Source organism: Eurypyga helias, unplaced genomic scaffold (assembly GCF_000690775.1).
Source record: "Eurypyga helias isolate BGI_N326 unplaced genomic scaffold, ASM69077v1 scaffold13778, whole genome shotgun sequence".
Taxonomy (NCBI): Eukaryota; Metazoa; Chordata; class Aves; order Eurypygiformes; family Eurypygidae; genus Eurypyga; species Eurypyga helias.
Genome location: NW_010267700.1, coordinates 2,170 through 15,832, shown reverse-complemented (window position 1 = coordinate 15,832; position 13,663 = coordinate 2,170). Strand labels below are relative to the sequence as shown.

Sequence of the window (13,663 nt, the reverse complement as noted above, 5' to 3'; positions counted from 1 at the left end):
TTTTACAAACTTGTAATCATTGGAAGCTTGATTTTTAGCAACACTTTCTTAATTATGGTTGGGGAGGAAACAAGCAAACAAATTTGTAAGACCAGTCAGATAACTGTTCTGACCTCAAGCTTATCCAAAGAGGTTTGAGAGGTCGTATTCTGTCACATGAAACTGTAATGTGATGTGACACACAGTCTGCATATTAGTTTCCTCTATGTCAGGACAATGTAAGTCAACATAACATGCTGCTTAACACACCACACTGAAATAAGATCGGTCAAAAGCTTAACTACACAGTAGTGTAGAAGTTGAAGTGATGATCTGCAATAGCTGCATTTGTAGACCCTGATGCAGGGAAAATAAAGCCAAATTTATATTCTAAAAGTATTAAGAATACATGAACTATAACTGTGTGCATAGTTCTCACTGATTTCAGTAGTTTATAGCCCTTTTGCTTTGCAGTCTTCCAGAATAGTCTTTTTCCTGAACAGGGACACTGAAATAAGAATTTATTGGCAAGTAGCATGTTTCTAGCCCTACTTGTACTTAAATTTAATTCCTTCACGTGTTTCTTTTCTGTCTGAAAGAAACTGCTTGTTAATTAAAAAACAAACAAACAAACACCAAACCCATAAACCAAAAAAGACTCAGACACTGCAGATATGCTCTTCTGGACAAGGACAGGGAACAAAAGTTTTATCTAGCGCACAAGTGGAGAATAAACAGTGTCTCTGTCTTTTTGGGTGGGTAGAAGAGTAAGGGAAGGAATGGGTAGGGCCTCCTTTTCATTAGGGTTCAAAGTCATAATTTGATGGAACAATTTATGTAGCAAAAAAATGTACTTTCATTGAAATAGAAATGTTTTATAAGATGATGTTGTTATTGATGACATTTTTTATAAGAAACATTTCCTTTAGATTTTTCTTCTTTGCTACACATCATTTTGAATTTCTATACTATACCAAGATGTTAATTTTAATGTCAGGATTGGTTAGGTTCAACTTCCCTGAACTGAGGACAATGAAAGGTGGAACCGTCACAATCCATTTTGGAAAAATATAAGAGACAATTAAGTTCCTTTACTGAAGAGTTTGGAAACTCAAATGATTAGAGCTTCCAGCCAAAAAACAGGCACATGCAAAAGCATGTGGGAAGGTTTCATTGACTGTTGTCTTGGTAAAAGGGCATGTGAGAAGCAGCTAGAAAACATCCTAGAAGCAGAGACAGAAAAAGGCAATAAGCCAAGGATAAACTCAGAATAAATGCTAGGAGTCTGATCTTGACATAAACTCAGAGAACAAATGTTTTGGGCTAAGTGTCAAGTGAAAAAGGCAAAGAGTGTCAAGTAAAGAACTTCAAGACAAAGAAATGGTTGTCTGAGAGTAGGTAAACAAGGCTTTCTGCATTCTCTGTATATAGGCAGAAACACAACAAGGATATTTGAGTCCATTCCTCTCTTCACCTCATAGCTGCAACTACACAATGTATCTTATATAGTGGTCAACCACTGACATCCGAAATGGGAACAATATTTTATACCTATGAATGTTGTATTAAATAATGTAAAAATTAAAATTAAATTACTCAAAGCCAACAAAATTAATATTAAATGCTTGACTATAAAAATAAAACATTTTGACAATGTTGAACAATGTTTCCAGATTTTCATTTTGCAGGAATTTAGAATTTTTTCTTGGAAACACTTGGTTTTAAGGAGGATTTCCTACATTGGAAATTCAAGCTCCTGAGAATCTATCATACTGTAAGTAATTTTGTTTTGATGTTGCCTTGGCTAAGAAGATGTATAAACTTATGTGATCAAGATATTTTTCTTATCTACCCTTACGACTCTCTGAAGCAACGGTTTGCCTTACAGAAGGAACTCTGCAGTAGTTTCCAAAGCAAAATAATTGCTATGCATTACTAGAATGTGGCAGTGTAGATGGCTAGTATCATTTTTGTTTGGTTTGGGTTTCATTACACGTAGAAAAAGCTCCACATCTTATTCTAAGTGTTATAAAAATAGCTGAGAATGTGTTGCATCCAGTGTGCTGGGACATAAAGGGCAGGATTTCACTCACAGATTATTTCCAAAATGCACTACTTTGTGTGTTTCCTTTCCCATTCTCTGTAGCAGGTTTGACAAGTAGATCTGCTTCACGCTACTCTCACAGCAGAGCTCAATTTAACTCCACTTTTTTAATCATAAAAAGCATACACTGAGCATTGGCTGTGCATGAAGATATTTGATGTGAAAATCCTGCCCATTTTCTGCTATTTTGTACATCCATAGGTCTATTTAATATTTTAATGTGTTTCTCCCCTATTGCTTCCCCTCCCTCCAACCCCACCCCCACCCCCCAGCCCTATTATTCGGAAAGATATCATATCCTGCATCATGTGAAGGCATTAAAATAAAGTTCACTTATTAACAAGACTTAGGCATGGTATCTGCACTCAGCATGGTTGAAATAATTGAAATAAAGCGCATGAGAACAGCAAACAAACAATTCTGACAAGCAAGTGTATCTTAAACTCCTGTTTTCAAATCAAAGTACACAAGGAGATAGAAGACCAACCATGTTCAAAATTGCCATTGACCTCTGATGGAGAACAAATTACAGTAAAGGGTTAACAATTCAATGATTTTGGAAGCGACTGAAGAGAAATGTCTATTGCTGCTTTCCAGCTTGTGCATTTTGCTAATCTATATTTGGCTTCCATTGTAACATTCTCCTTCCACATAGCAATGCATTTGGAAAAAGTGAATTTTTGTCACACTGCTTGCCAAGTATTTTAAACTGACACCAGCTATGACTAATGACAGTGCTGGAATGTGCTGTTCTCAGTAGAATAGAGGCCTGTACAGACCTAGGAGTTTCCTGGGGTCCAGCTTCTGTCTGTTCAGGGGGCTGGTGCCATACAGCAGTGAATGATGTTCAGAGTGAACCAGCTGTATTTCCTCCAGACTGGCTTTTCGACCTCGAATTCGCTGAAAGAAAACAGCAGAGGCCTACAATATTCCACTGACAATATTTAGGGAGAAAAAAAAAAAGAGCAGCAAAGGTCCGAAATAACATTTAGTATGATTAATAATGGGTTGAAATTGCGTCATGCAGGAATGTGACACTGATTTGTTTATTAAAGTAATGCTATTTGAAAAACAAATGCATGTGTGGTTTATCACAAATGCTCCACTTAAGCCTTAGCAGAGTTAACTTAACACAGGGTTTCACATACAAGAAAAAGAAAAGATTCTGCCTCTTTTCTACATTAAAGAGATAAGAGAGACAAACCAAAAGGTAAAGTATTTCTTAAGTAAGAAAACTGTCCAGAAAAATTCTATTTTAAAGACCAAAAACTTATTCACACCTGTAAACTGCAGATGTGTTCTGAATGATGATTAATGTTCTTTGCATTACTACCAGTTCTTGTGATTTATGATGCTAGGAAGAACATGATCACAGTGAGGAGAGCCAGGGAGAAGAAAATAAAATTTTAAATGCTTTAATAAAATATTTCCATATCTTTTTATTTTTTAATGCATGTTCAATATCCCAAGATCATTTTTGCTGTTACACATGCTGACTCACTTAATTCCTTACATTTCTGTATGTGGAATTTGTTTCTTAACAGTTTCTCCAGCCTGTACTCTCCCCGCTTAAATCAGTGTTAGAAAATCTTGGATGTCTTTCCATAAATCCACTGAAATTTAATCAGTTAGGAAGGAAGGAAGATAGGAAAAGAAGGAAGAAAAGATAAAACTAATACATTCTTATTCAGCAGATCTGTTCCTTGTACGTATTTGGAGTTACAGCTTGAATATTTACTTCTCTGCTTGTGCTAGTGCTGCACAGCCTTTGCAGACACAGCAGCATGAAACAGATTTTGTTCAGCTTTGGGCATAATAAACAGCACTGTCAACAAAGTTCTGGACCCAAGATCATCTTTCCTGTTGATATTGGACAATGTAAAGAGAAAAAGAGCCTTGGTCTTGGACTCTATTTGCATAGCCGGTCCTTATGAACACCTGGGGCAAAACCTCTAACAGCTTAGGCTGTGGGTGTGTCTGACTGTCAAGGTGTACAGATAAACAGGTACAGAAGATATCTAAATAGAGCATCCTATTCTTAATAGAGTGATCAACCTGTTACAGAAATACCAGTCAGTTCCAGTTTTCTTAAAGGTTAAGCTGTAATTCTTATTATATCCACCACCTACTCATGCACATTAGAAGCCAACCTTTTAACTAGGAGAAAAAAGCAATATGATAAATATTAAAGAGAATGTGCACTGTAGGAGAAAGGAGCTGCCTAGGGCAGGTCAGAATAACTACGCACAGTTTATATTGAGTTAAGCAGTGTCAATTTTTTTTCTGACTAGTCAGGAAAAATGTCCTAAGAGTTAGATCTAGATGACTGTGGAACAAGCTCCCCCTCAGGGAAATAGTGGAAGCCCTATTTCTTGCAGTGTTTAAAACTTGACTGGACACAGCAGTGGAAAAAACATTTTAGGGAATGATCCAAGAACTAAATGACTTAATAAGCTCTTTTTCATCTCTAATTTCTTCAAGCCTCTCCCAGTCTCACATGAGAATTTGTAGCAGGGCACTCACATCCTTTTAACACAGTTGCACAATCAAAATCAGCACATTATGTTACTTCACAAAGTCAGTAAACTCTGTAATGGTTCTTCTGGGTCAGATAAAATGTTTTTCTTCACAAGTGAGGTGACCGGTAACATTTACTTGTTCATCCATTCTCATTAAGGTCTATGTTTCTAATAAGCTGCTTTAAAATCTATATACCCAATTCTCCACAGCAAAATTGGGAAGGGAGTCTGGCCTTTAGGACACCTAAAATGAATGTGTTAGAAAAGTAAAGAGGTATTTTATGAAGGCCACATCAAAGAACCTTGAGTAAAATACTCACTCTCTGGTCATATATTTTCTACAAGTTATACAGAAACTCTTTAAGGGATGTTTAAGAGACTTAATTGCCTGGCTCTTTTTAAAGTGCTGTTAAGTGCCATATCACTTTAACTGTAAAAAGGCCCACAGTTAGCCGTTACTCTTACTGCAGGGAGCTCTGTGATATCCTATGGAATTAGGGTCTGCAAGTGGCCAAAATGTTTTGCCAAGGAGCTACTTACTACCCATTATTGCCAGCCAGATTGTTTAGGGCTGAAACAGGTTGTGCAGAAACAGGTTTGGTGCAGAAATCAAATGGCACCAAACAGGACGCCCTGCTCCAGGCTGCTCCCAGCAGAGAGGTCCTTGGGGCACAGCCAACTGCTGGGCTGCCAGGGCAGGAACATCCCAGAGCAGGGCTCCTGAAGAATTCCCTCCACGGCATCTCCAGCTCTAACCCTGAGTATCAGCAAGCACATTTACACAGTAAATGGCAGAAGGAAAGTGAAGGGTAAACAGTGCACACATCTGTACTGTTTCCGCATTCCCACCTCCTCATTTACTGTTCCTTTCAACCACCATTGCAGTATCTCTGCCTGTCAAGCCATCTGAAATAACATTAAAATTCCAGCCATCAGACTCTACACAGAGGAAAAAATAACTTATATTAAAAATTACCTGCAATAATTGCTTAGAACAGTTCTTCTTACACAATGATGTCAGGATTTAGCAGATCTACAAAAGCACATGTTATGTGCCAGAATCTGGAACAGTGTAACTTCGGTTATGCAAAACAGTAAGTTCTGGCTCTCACTGGCATGAGTTATCAGGTATATGCATTTGCATAACATAACATACACATTTGTATATTTTACATACCCACTTCTGTCACATCTTTTTCATTTTAAAGTGTCTTTCTTAATTTTCATCTGCCATTATAGTGTCAAAACTAGTATGTAGCAGAGGAAAGCAGGAAATTAGCGTAAGGTCAATGAGAAAGGAGAAATAGTATAGGAGAACTTGTATACTACATCCATCCATCTACTACATCCTTAGTAGAAGGAAATCCATCCTTTTCTGTTGTGCATGACAATTCATATCTTGGATCTTTCCTCTGACATATGCAGACGTGGAGACTTTTCCACACCTCAGAGAAGCGACCTACTGCACCTGGGTGTTTCAAAAATCAGTCTAGAACTAGAAAAGTGTTCTTCCCACAATGGGAATATACTTTCACCTTTCACAGAAATTAAGGTCAAAGAGGACTGCCTAGTTTGGTCTTCTGTTTAAAATAGACCATTAAAGTTTCACAGATAACTCTATTAACCTCAAGATTTTGGTTAGAATTTCAGCAGACCAAATCATTGCACAGTCAGATTCGAAAAGACGAAGATGACACTGCTTGTTTCTTTCTGCTAAATGAAAAGGAATTGTTGACATAGCTTAAGCAATATTTTTCATATGAGCCTCTGAGTTTAAGGTGTCTGTTGCCTTTACTGCAGCTATTTGTATGGAGATAATGTTTCTGAAATTTCCTTATGCCATCTAATTTGTAAACAAGGCCTTCAGAGTCTTTCTTAGTATTCTGGGATTTCTCATTGTTGTTAAATTCTCTCTTGGTTTTAAAAATACACATAGGTAATATGGATCTTTTGCCACTCAGTACACCCACATCACTTGCTCTCTTTCCATTATGTGAGAATTGCAAGCATATCTCTGTCATGGATGCACCCAAATAGAGATGCATTCATTCTCTTAATGTGTTTTGGTCTTCAGGTGCTTAACCAGAGTATGTTCTATTCTTACTCTTAAAGTGTCTTCTTGGACTAATTCTCCTGCATTATGATTTTTTTCATATATTTCAGTCTATGTGATCTGGCAGACTCAAGGGTTTTTAAATCTCTAAATTCTTTCTTTCTCTCCTCTTCGGTCCTTGAGATGTGGACAGCAGGAGGTGTAAAATATCTCCCTAATCCTGAAAGCTACCAAAATTCAGATCAAATTCCAGGCTGAAAAGAAAAATGTTGCTGGACCACAGTCCCTACAGGAAGTAGAGATGGGGGCACAAAGTGGGACCATGTCTACATTCTTCTTTTCTAAAACTGTGCCGATCAATGTTGCCTAATGTCAGTCATGTGTGCATAAATTATGGCCCCAAAGGAGTTATCCAAATACTTCCTCTCCCTCAAAAAAGTAGAAAGCAGACACCACTACCAAAACATAATTTAGTTCTTTTTTTTTGTGTCCCAAAGTAGGGCAACTATGCATTGCTCTTTACCAGGAGAAAACTGAAAAAAAAAAAAAAAAAGATAATGAATGTTTTTATGTCAATCTTTGCATCTTTTAGCTGCCCTATTCTGGTACTGCATTTGATAGCCATCTGTTCTACATCTGTCAGCCTTTGCCAAACACAGAATAGGTATTTCAGCAAACATACATGAAACTTCTAACTGAATCTAAGAATATTAAACCTGAATTTTATTTTCCCAATACATATATACCAGGACTATAAAAAAGTCCACTACGAGTGGATATTAACTCCACTCTCTTGCCCTGGACTCAGTCAGGGACTGGTCTCTCAAATCTCACTCTCCAGGACTGGCCATGATCTGATTGTTTCTCGCTTGTCTTTGGGAAGGCAATGGGGGAAGTAATCTATCTATTTGGTAGAATAATGTGATTAAAAAAAAACTCCAAAAGATAGAATTAGTTTCTCAATTTAGCAAAAATCTTCTAAAGTTGTTTGAATAACTCTAGAGATCAAATATCTACGGCTAGAAAGTCAAAATATAGTCTGGAGAAGCAAGTCCTTTTGGCTGTGTCTACAGCAGTAAATTAAGCAGTGCCAGGAAACATTCTCAGGCAGAGGAACGCAATCATCTGTACTGTTAAACTGCTAAAGTGGTCCTTCACACTGTTTTGGCTGAGCAGCAACTAGCACTCTCCCAGACACCTCCCAGACATGGTTTGGTCACTGGCATGAGCCAGGGAGCATTCCTGGTAGTATGAACATGGGCCTTTCATGCCAGTTGGCCACAGTGGTGGAGAACAGTCCCAAGCATATTTTATTTTGCAGTGAAGGTGCAGCTTTGAGTACCCCAGTCAAACCTTGTGTCGTGGTTTAACTCCAGTTGGTAACCAAGCACCACACAGTGACTTGCTCACCCTCCCCACCCTGGTGAGATGGGGGAGAGAATTGAAAGGGCAAAAGTAAGAAAGCTTGTTGGTTAAAACAAGAGCAGTTTAATTGAAATAAAAATAAAAAATAAAATACTGTAATGGAAAGGAAAACAACAAAAAGAACAAAACACAGGAAAAACCACAACCACTCACCACTCACTGACTGATGCCCAACCAGTCCCTGAGCAGTGATCGCTCCCCCCCAGCTAACTCCCCCTGGTTCATACACTGAGCATGACGTTGCATGGTATAGAATGTCCCTCTGGTCAGTTTGGGTCAGCTGTCCTGGCTGTGCTCTCTCGCAGATTCTTGTGCCCCTCCTCACTGGCAGGTCATAGGAAGCTGAGAAGTCCTCAACTGAGCATAAGCACCGCTCAGCAACAACCAAAACATCAGTGCGTTATCACATTATCCTCTTGCTAAATCCAAAACACAGCACTGTATCAGCTACTAGGAGGAAAATTAACTCTATCCCAGCCAAAACCAGGATACCTGGTTATGATTTTACAAAGTTATATTATAAATATGCTATATATGAGGGCAATATGAACAATATATATATAGGTTATAGATTAAGTCTACATTAATCTACCTTGATTAATCTATTAACGGCAGAAAGCATAGTGTTAGCCCAGTATATGTAACTTCCATCATTCCATACCCAGTTAGAGATGGTGGCTCTCTGTGCACTTGGCCAGTCAGCTCTCCAGAGCCACAGACCTGAGCTGTGTGACAACTGTTAATCCACATCACATGATTTAGGAACATGTTTTGCTCCCTGTATAGATAACAAAGATTGTAGAGCCATAGGTTGTGCATTTTCCTAAGGTTTCTTGTTAGATAAAGAAAATAAGGGTGGCCTTAAACAAGCCTGTGGCTAAGGATACACACGTTTCAAGGTAACAAGATCTGAGCTACCTCTGACTGAATTAGTGATGATCTTGAAACTCCTCGTTAGAAAAAGAGTAGGACTGGAGCCTTATTGTGGTACTATTGTTTCAGTAAAAGAAAAAAAAAGGAAGGTTCCCAGTTACTGCAGAGGATTTCCTGAGTGGCTGTTGCAAGTTGCTGGTCCTAAGATGCCCTTCTGACATGCAGCAGTGGACATGGCTAAACCTGACCAGTGTTCTCCCCCCATCTCCTCACTCTTTCTGACAGAACCTGTGGGAAACTACATTGAGTAACTGTATCGATAAATACTAATGTCCATGTGGAAGTCAGTAAAAAAAGACAATGGAGTTGCCTGTGATGCTTTACATCCACTTCCTCTGTCTGGTATATTCCAGAATGCAGCTTCATGGTGGCCTATTATTTCTTGAATAATACAATAACCATTCCTTTAGTGATATGAGTCATATACTCAACTTTTCTAAAGAATCAAAGCATCAATTAGTCAAATCACCACATCCTTCTTTATTTTTAAAAGTGAGCAGAATATAAGGATGTGTTTGATGTCAAGCAAGTGCTAGAGAACTCAGTGAAGCAAAGGACTGATTGCACTATCAAATATAATCCCATCTTTAGCTACATAAGAGGATCAAGATAAACACTCGATCTATACACCAACTTCACAATGAGGTTCTTCAAAGTTTTATCATCAGTTTACATTTTGACAGCTTGTTTTGCATTCCAGCCTCATTTTAAAACACAAAATGGAGTCAAAATTAACTGAATACCATTCAACATAATGTGACTTGTTTCTCCTTTGCCCACTCACAGGATTTTGCGAGATCTAACAGGTTATATTTCAGTTTTTGAAATTGCAGAATTGTAAGAGGAGACTTTAAATCTTCCAGAAGATTACTGGACTGTATGTATTTCAGACTAACCATTACTGCTTTACCAATTTACACCTTCTTCCAGATCCACACAATTTACTGTGCAGCAATACCTGTTTATTATGGAAGAAACTAATACATGGTAGTGCATTGTGTTTTACTTTTTCTCCCTTTTTTTAATCTTTTCTTTATAATATTGATCCTGAGTCAATAAGCTAACTAGGCCTTATTTTGGTAAAGCACTCAGCTGCATGTTTAGCACTCCTTAAGTATGTGATCCCACCAAGGAACCCACTCATGTGATATGTGGCTTTAAGGGACTTGCAGAAAGAAAGTCTTCTTGAAGACTGAAAAAATTATGCAAGCTAAATAAAACCACATTAGCCTGTTAGAGTTAAATGAGCCCTCTAGTTAAATGAGCGTATACAACAAATCCATTTATAGTGCTTGCAATATCGCACTGCCCAGCACACTAGGCTACCTGCAGAAAATCTTTGTGGACAGTCATTAATAGCTAATCAATTAACTATTGGACCTATTGTACCAATTCCCTTGGGTCTGTAAAAACCTAAATATACAAAGAAAAGCGATTAAAGAGAAGAGAGTATAAGAGCCCTGGCAATCTTGGGATCTTGAAAAACATAAGCAAATTTGTGTTGAACTTTGTTAACTTGTGCTGCAATGCAGTAAGGACCCTCAATTGCCACAGACTTCTGCAGAAGCTGACAGTGCTGCACAACTCATGGGAAGCAGTGAATGGTAGGAAGGCTGGTTTTCAGTAACCCAAGTCATACATGAAACTCAGAGCCCATATTTTATTTAAGCATGATGTTTTCATAAGCAATTTTGTGAGGGAAATCAAAGCACAAGAAAGTTCCCTTGTTGTTCTGATATTGTCTAGAAGATTGTGCTTGGATGTCTCAGGTCTTGACTTGGTATCCATTGTACACCAGACAAACAAAAAAGCTATGAAAACAGAATTTAGAGTCTGAAGTAAGACAAGATGTAATGTGCTTATGGAGTGATACAAACTACATTAAAAAAAACCAAACAGTGTTTATGCTACTACAGAAGTAAGATCCTTAGCTGCTTGAAAAAGTTAACTGAGCTATTGAAAGGACTGCACTAGCCATTTGACTACTGCTTGTCTACCTTCCTATATCAAGGTGAGGAACACAGTCATGTCTGGATTTTATGGTCTGACACGTGGGTAAATTACCTTCATTATGTACATTCTGTGTTTTCTTACTGGGAAGTGTGATTTCCTAAAGTGCATTATTTCAATATTGTCACTTAAGTCCACATAATTCCTAAGACAAAACATTCTCTTATTACATAAGTAAGACAGATTTAGGATTTTAAAAATTTGCCATTTACTTTAACAAGTCAAGTATCTGGTCTTTATTTTTTATTACCTCGCACTTGTTTAGCAACCCAGTTTCTTGCAGCCTTGACCAGATGCTTTGGATTCTTCCAGCATGTTCAGGGTGATTAGCATAGTTGCCACACATACACTGGTGCTTCAGCATCAGACTGTCATAGACAACACCTTCAGCACAAAGACAGAATAAGAAACAGTATGAGAAACAAATGCAAGTTGTACCCTTCCGTGTCATGCATACTATAGCAGAACTAGATTCTATTTCACAGTTAGAGCAAGCTAAAATTCTGGATCTTAATTCCCATTTCCCCTAGGAGACTGAATTTTGACTTAGAAGGTACATCTTGTGATACTGATAAGGCACAAAGGCATTTTCAAGATATTATAATAATAAATAAATTGCCTGTAAAGAAGAAAGAAAAGTGTGTAGTGTCTTGTTAAAGCTTTATGGCTAAAAAAATTCAGTCCTATTATTGAATCACTTATTTTCTTTTTCACTAGCTAGTTAGGTCAGTTAAGGTTGTTAACCTATATATAACAAGAAAAGGTTATATATTTATAGCAGTGTGAGGAAAATAATTCAGAAAAACCTTTTAAAATCAATTTTGAAATGACAATGCCACTCTGTATTTGTATAGCTTACCTAATACTATATAAATTCCAGATCTCAAAGTGTATCAGATTAAAGTTTCAGAGAGTTGCAGCAGTGGCAGCCAGAGTCCATTTTCATTAAAAAGGAAAGTTCCACCCAGTACTCAATTAGCACTAAATCCTGCTGTTAGACTGCAATGCAAGGTCCTTTTTAATTTTCTATGCTCATTTATTCAAGGGCAGAACAATTTTATACAGAATAGCTATCAATATGACATTGGTCTGTAGCTGTGTATTGGGAGAGAAATTTTACGAAGTAGGCTTGAGCTAAACTCAATTTTCAAGGCTTTCAAACCAAGTCTGAAACATTGAAAAACGTTTTTATTTATTTACTTGTTGTTTGCATTTCCCCTCAAAAATGTCTGGAACAAAAAATATTTTCCTTACCCCTGTGAACCATTTTCATTTGGGAAACATTTGGATTTTTCTTCCCCTTAGAGTTGAAAGGAACTCAAATTAACAATCTCTCCAAGCTGAAAAACTTGGCATTCAAAACTTCTTTCTTATGTGCCACCACTACTGTGGATGCCAACACAGTTCTGGGAAAACTGTGTTAGCCTGCTTTGAAACAGTCAGCCAGTGAAGAAAATACAAAATTAAAGTCCAGATTCAGCAACATGCTCAACACCGCCCATATTCAGCAAAGTTCTTGAATGGATATTAAACTTTAATAAAGTATTAAAATACTTAATAAGAGTCTGTATACATTGTGAGCAATACAAAGTTAAGGTTCTGAGATAATTCAGTTAGAAGCCAGCCAGAAATTATGCTGCTCTAGAAATATTTATGCTGCCATATTTCTTAGCTCATGTACTTTAGAACTGATCCTTTGGGATCTTGATATTTAAGCCAAAATGATAGCACAACAATTATGTTTAGCATAAGTAGAATTCAACAATAATACATATGTGAAGCATGACTAAGTTTATGCTAAATGATTACCTAACAAGCAAAACAGTTCATTAGCAATAAATTCTTGTATTTACTTTATTGGTTTGTTTTCTTTTAAAGAAAAAAAAAAAAGAACCAGTGAAAATCTGGAGCTAATAAACTAATGTGGCTTAATATCTTTGCTGGCATTGTCAAAATGGTTAATAATTTTCTTTCTCTGCAGTTATTTGCACTGCACCATTTATAAGCTTTGCTGCTCTATCATCAGGTCTTATAAGTCATTTGAAAAAACAAGTACACACACAAATAAGTGTGTGCTCACATACCTGCTCTCCTTTCCTTGGCACCCAAAGTTTTAACTTCCACAGTCTATTGTATACCCAGATTGTACAGTTTGTCAGTAGTCATTATTCCATTAGATAAGAAAACTTTCCCTCCATATCCTTGCCCAACAAAGAAGGTGTTTAGGTGCTAAATGTACATGCATGAGGATTTTCAGAAGCTCTTAGGCAGAGTACACAGTTATATTCAATGTACTTGAATGGAAACACTTCTTAAATGTTAAGAAAATAGCAGAAAGTTTGAAGTATCTATTGCCTGTCACTCTTTCAATGAATGTTTTATTCAAATTGTCAATGCTCCCCATGGGATCAGGTTTGCATAGTCCAAACTGCAGGTAATAGAATTTAAAAAAATATATATTTTACTATCTTATTATTACACAGAATCAAGATGTTATGTAATACTGACACTTTCTGATGGCCTATACCAGGGTTGTAACTAAACAAGATTTCAAAGTGAAATGCTGAAACTGTGTATTCCAGATGCCTCCTCAGTTGACATAAACATGCCTTTCTTAGTGCACTAGCATTTTTCCCAAAA

The 13,663-nt window shown here is 37.2% G+C and overlaps 1 protein-coding gene across 1 annotated transcript in view; it reads right to left on the bottom strand.

The window, feature by feature from the left end:
* Positions 1–11,407, bottom strand: part of LOC104514011 (histone deacetylase 9-like) — a gene marked incomplete at its 5' end in the record, with an annotated part of 135,785 nt that extends 124,378 nt beyond the window's left edge. Inside the window, 2 exons of the mRNA XM_010157528.1 lie at positions 2,863–2,983; positions 11,274–11,407. Of these exons, the coding sequence (XP_010155830.1) occupies positions 2,863–2,983; positions 11,274–11,407 (255 nt within the window). The remainder of the gene's footprint in view (positions 1–2,862; positions 2,984–11,273) is intronic.
* Positions 11,408–13,663: the final 2,256 nt, after the last annotated feature.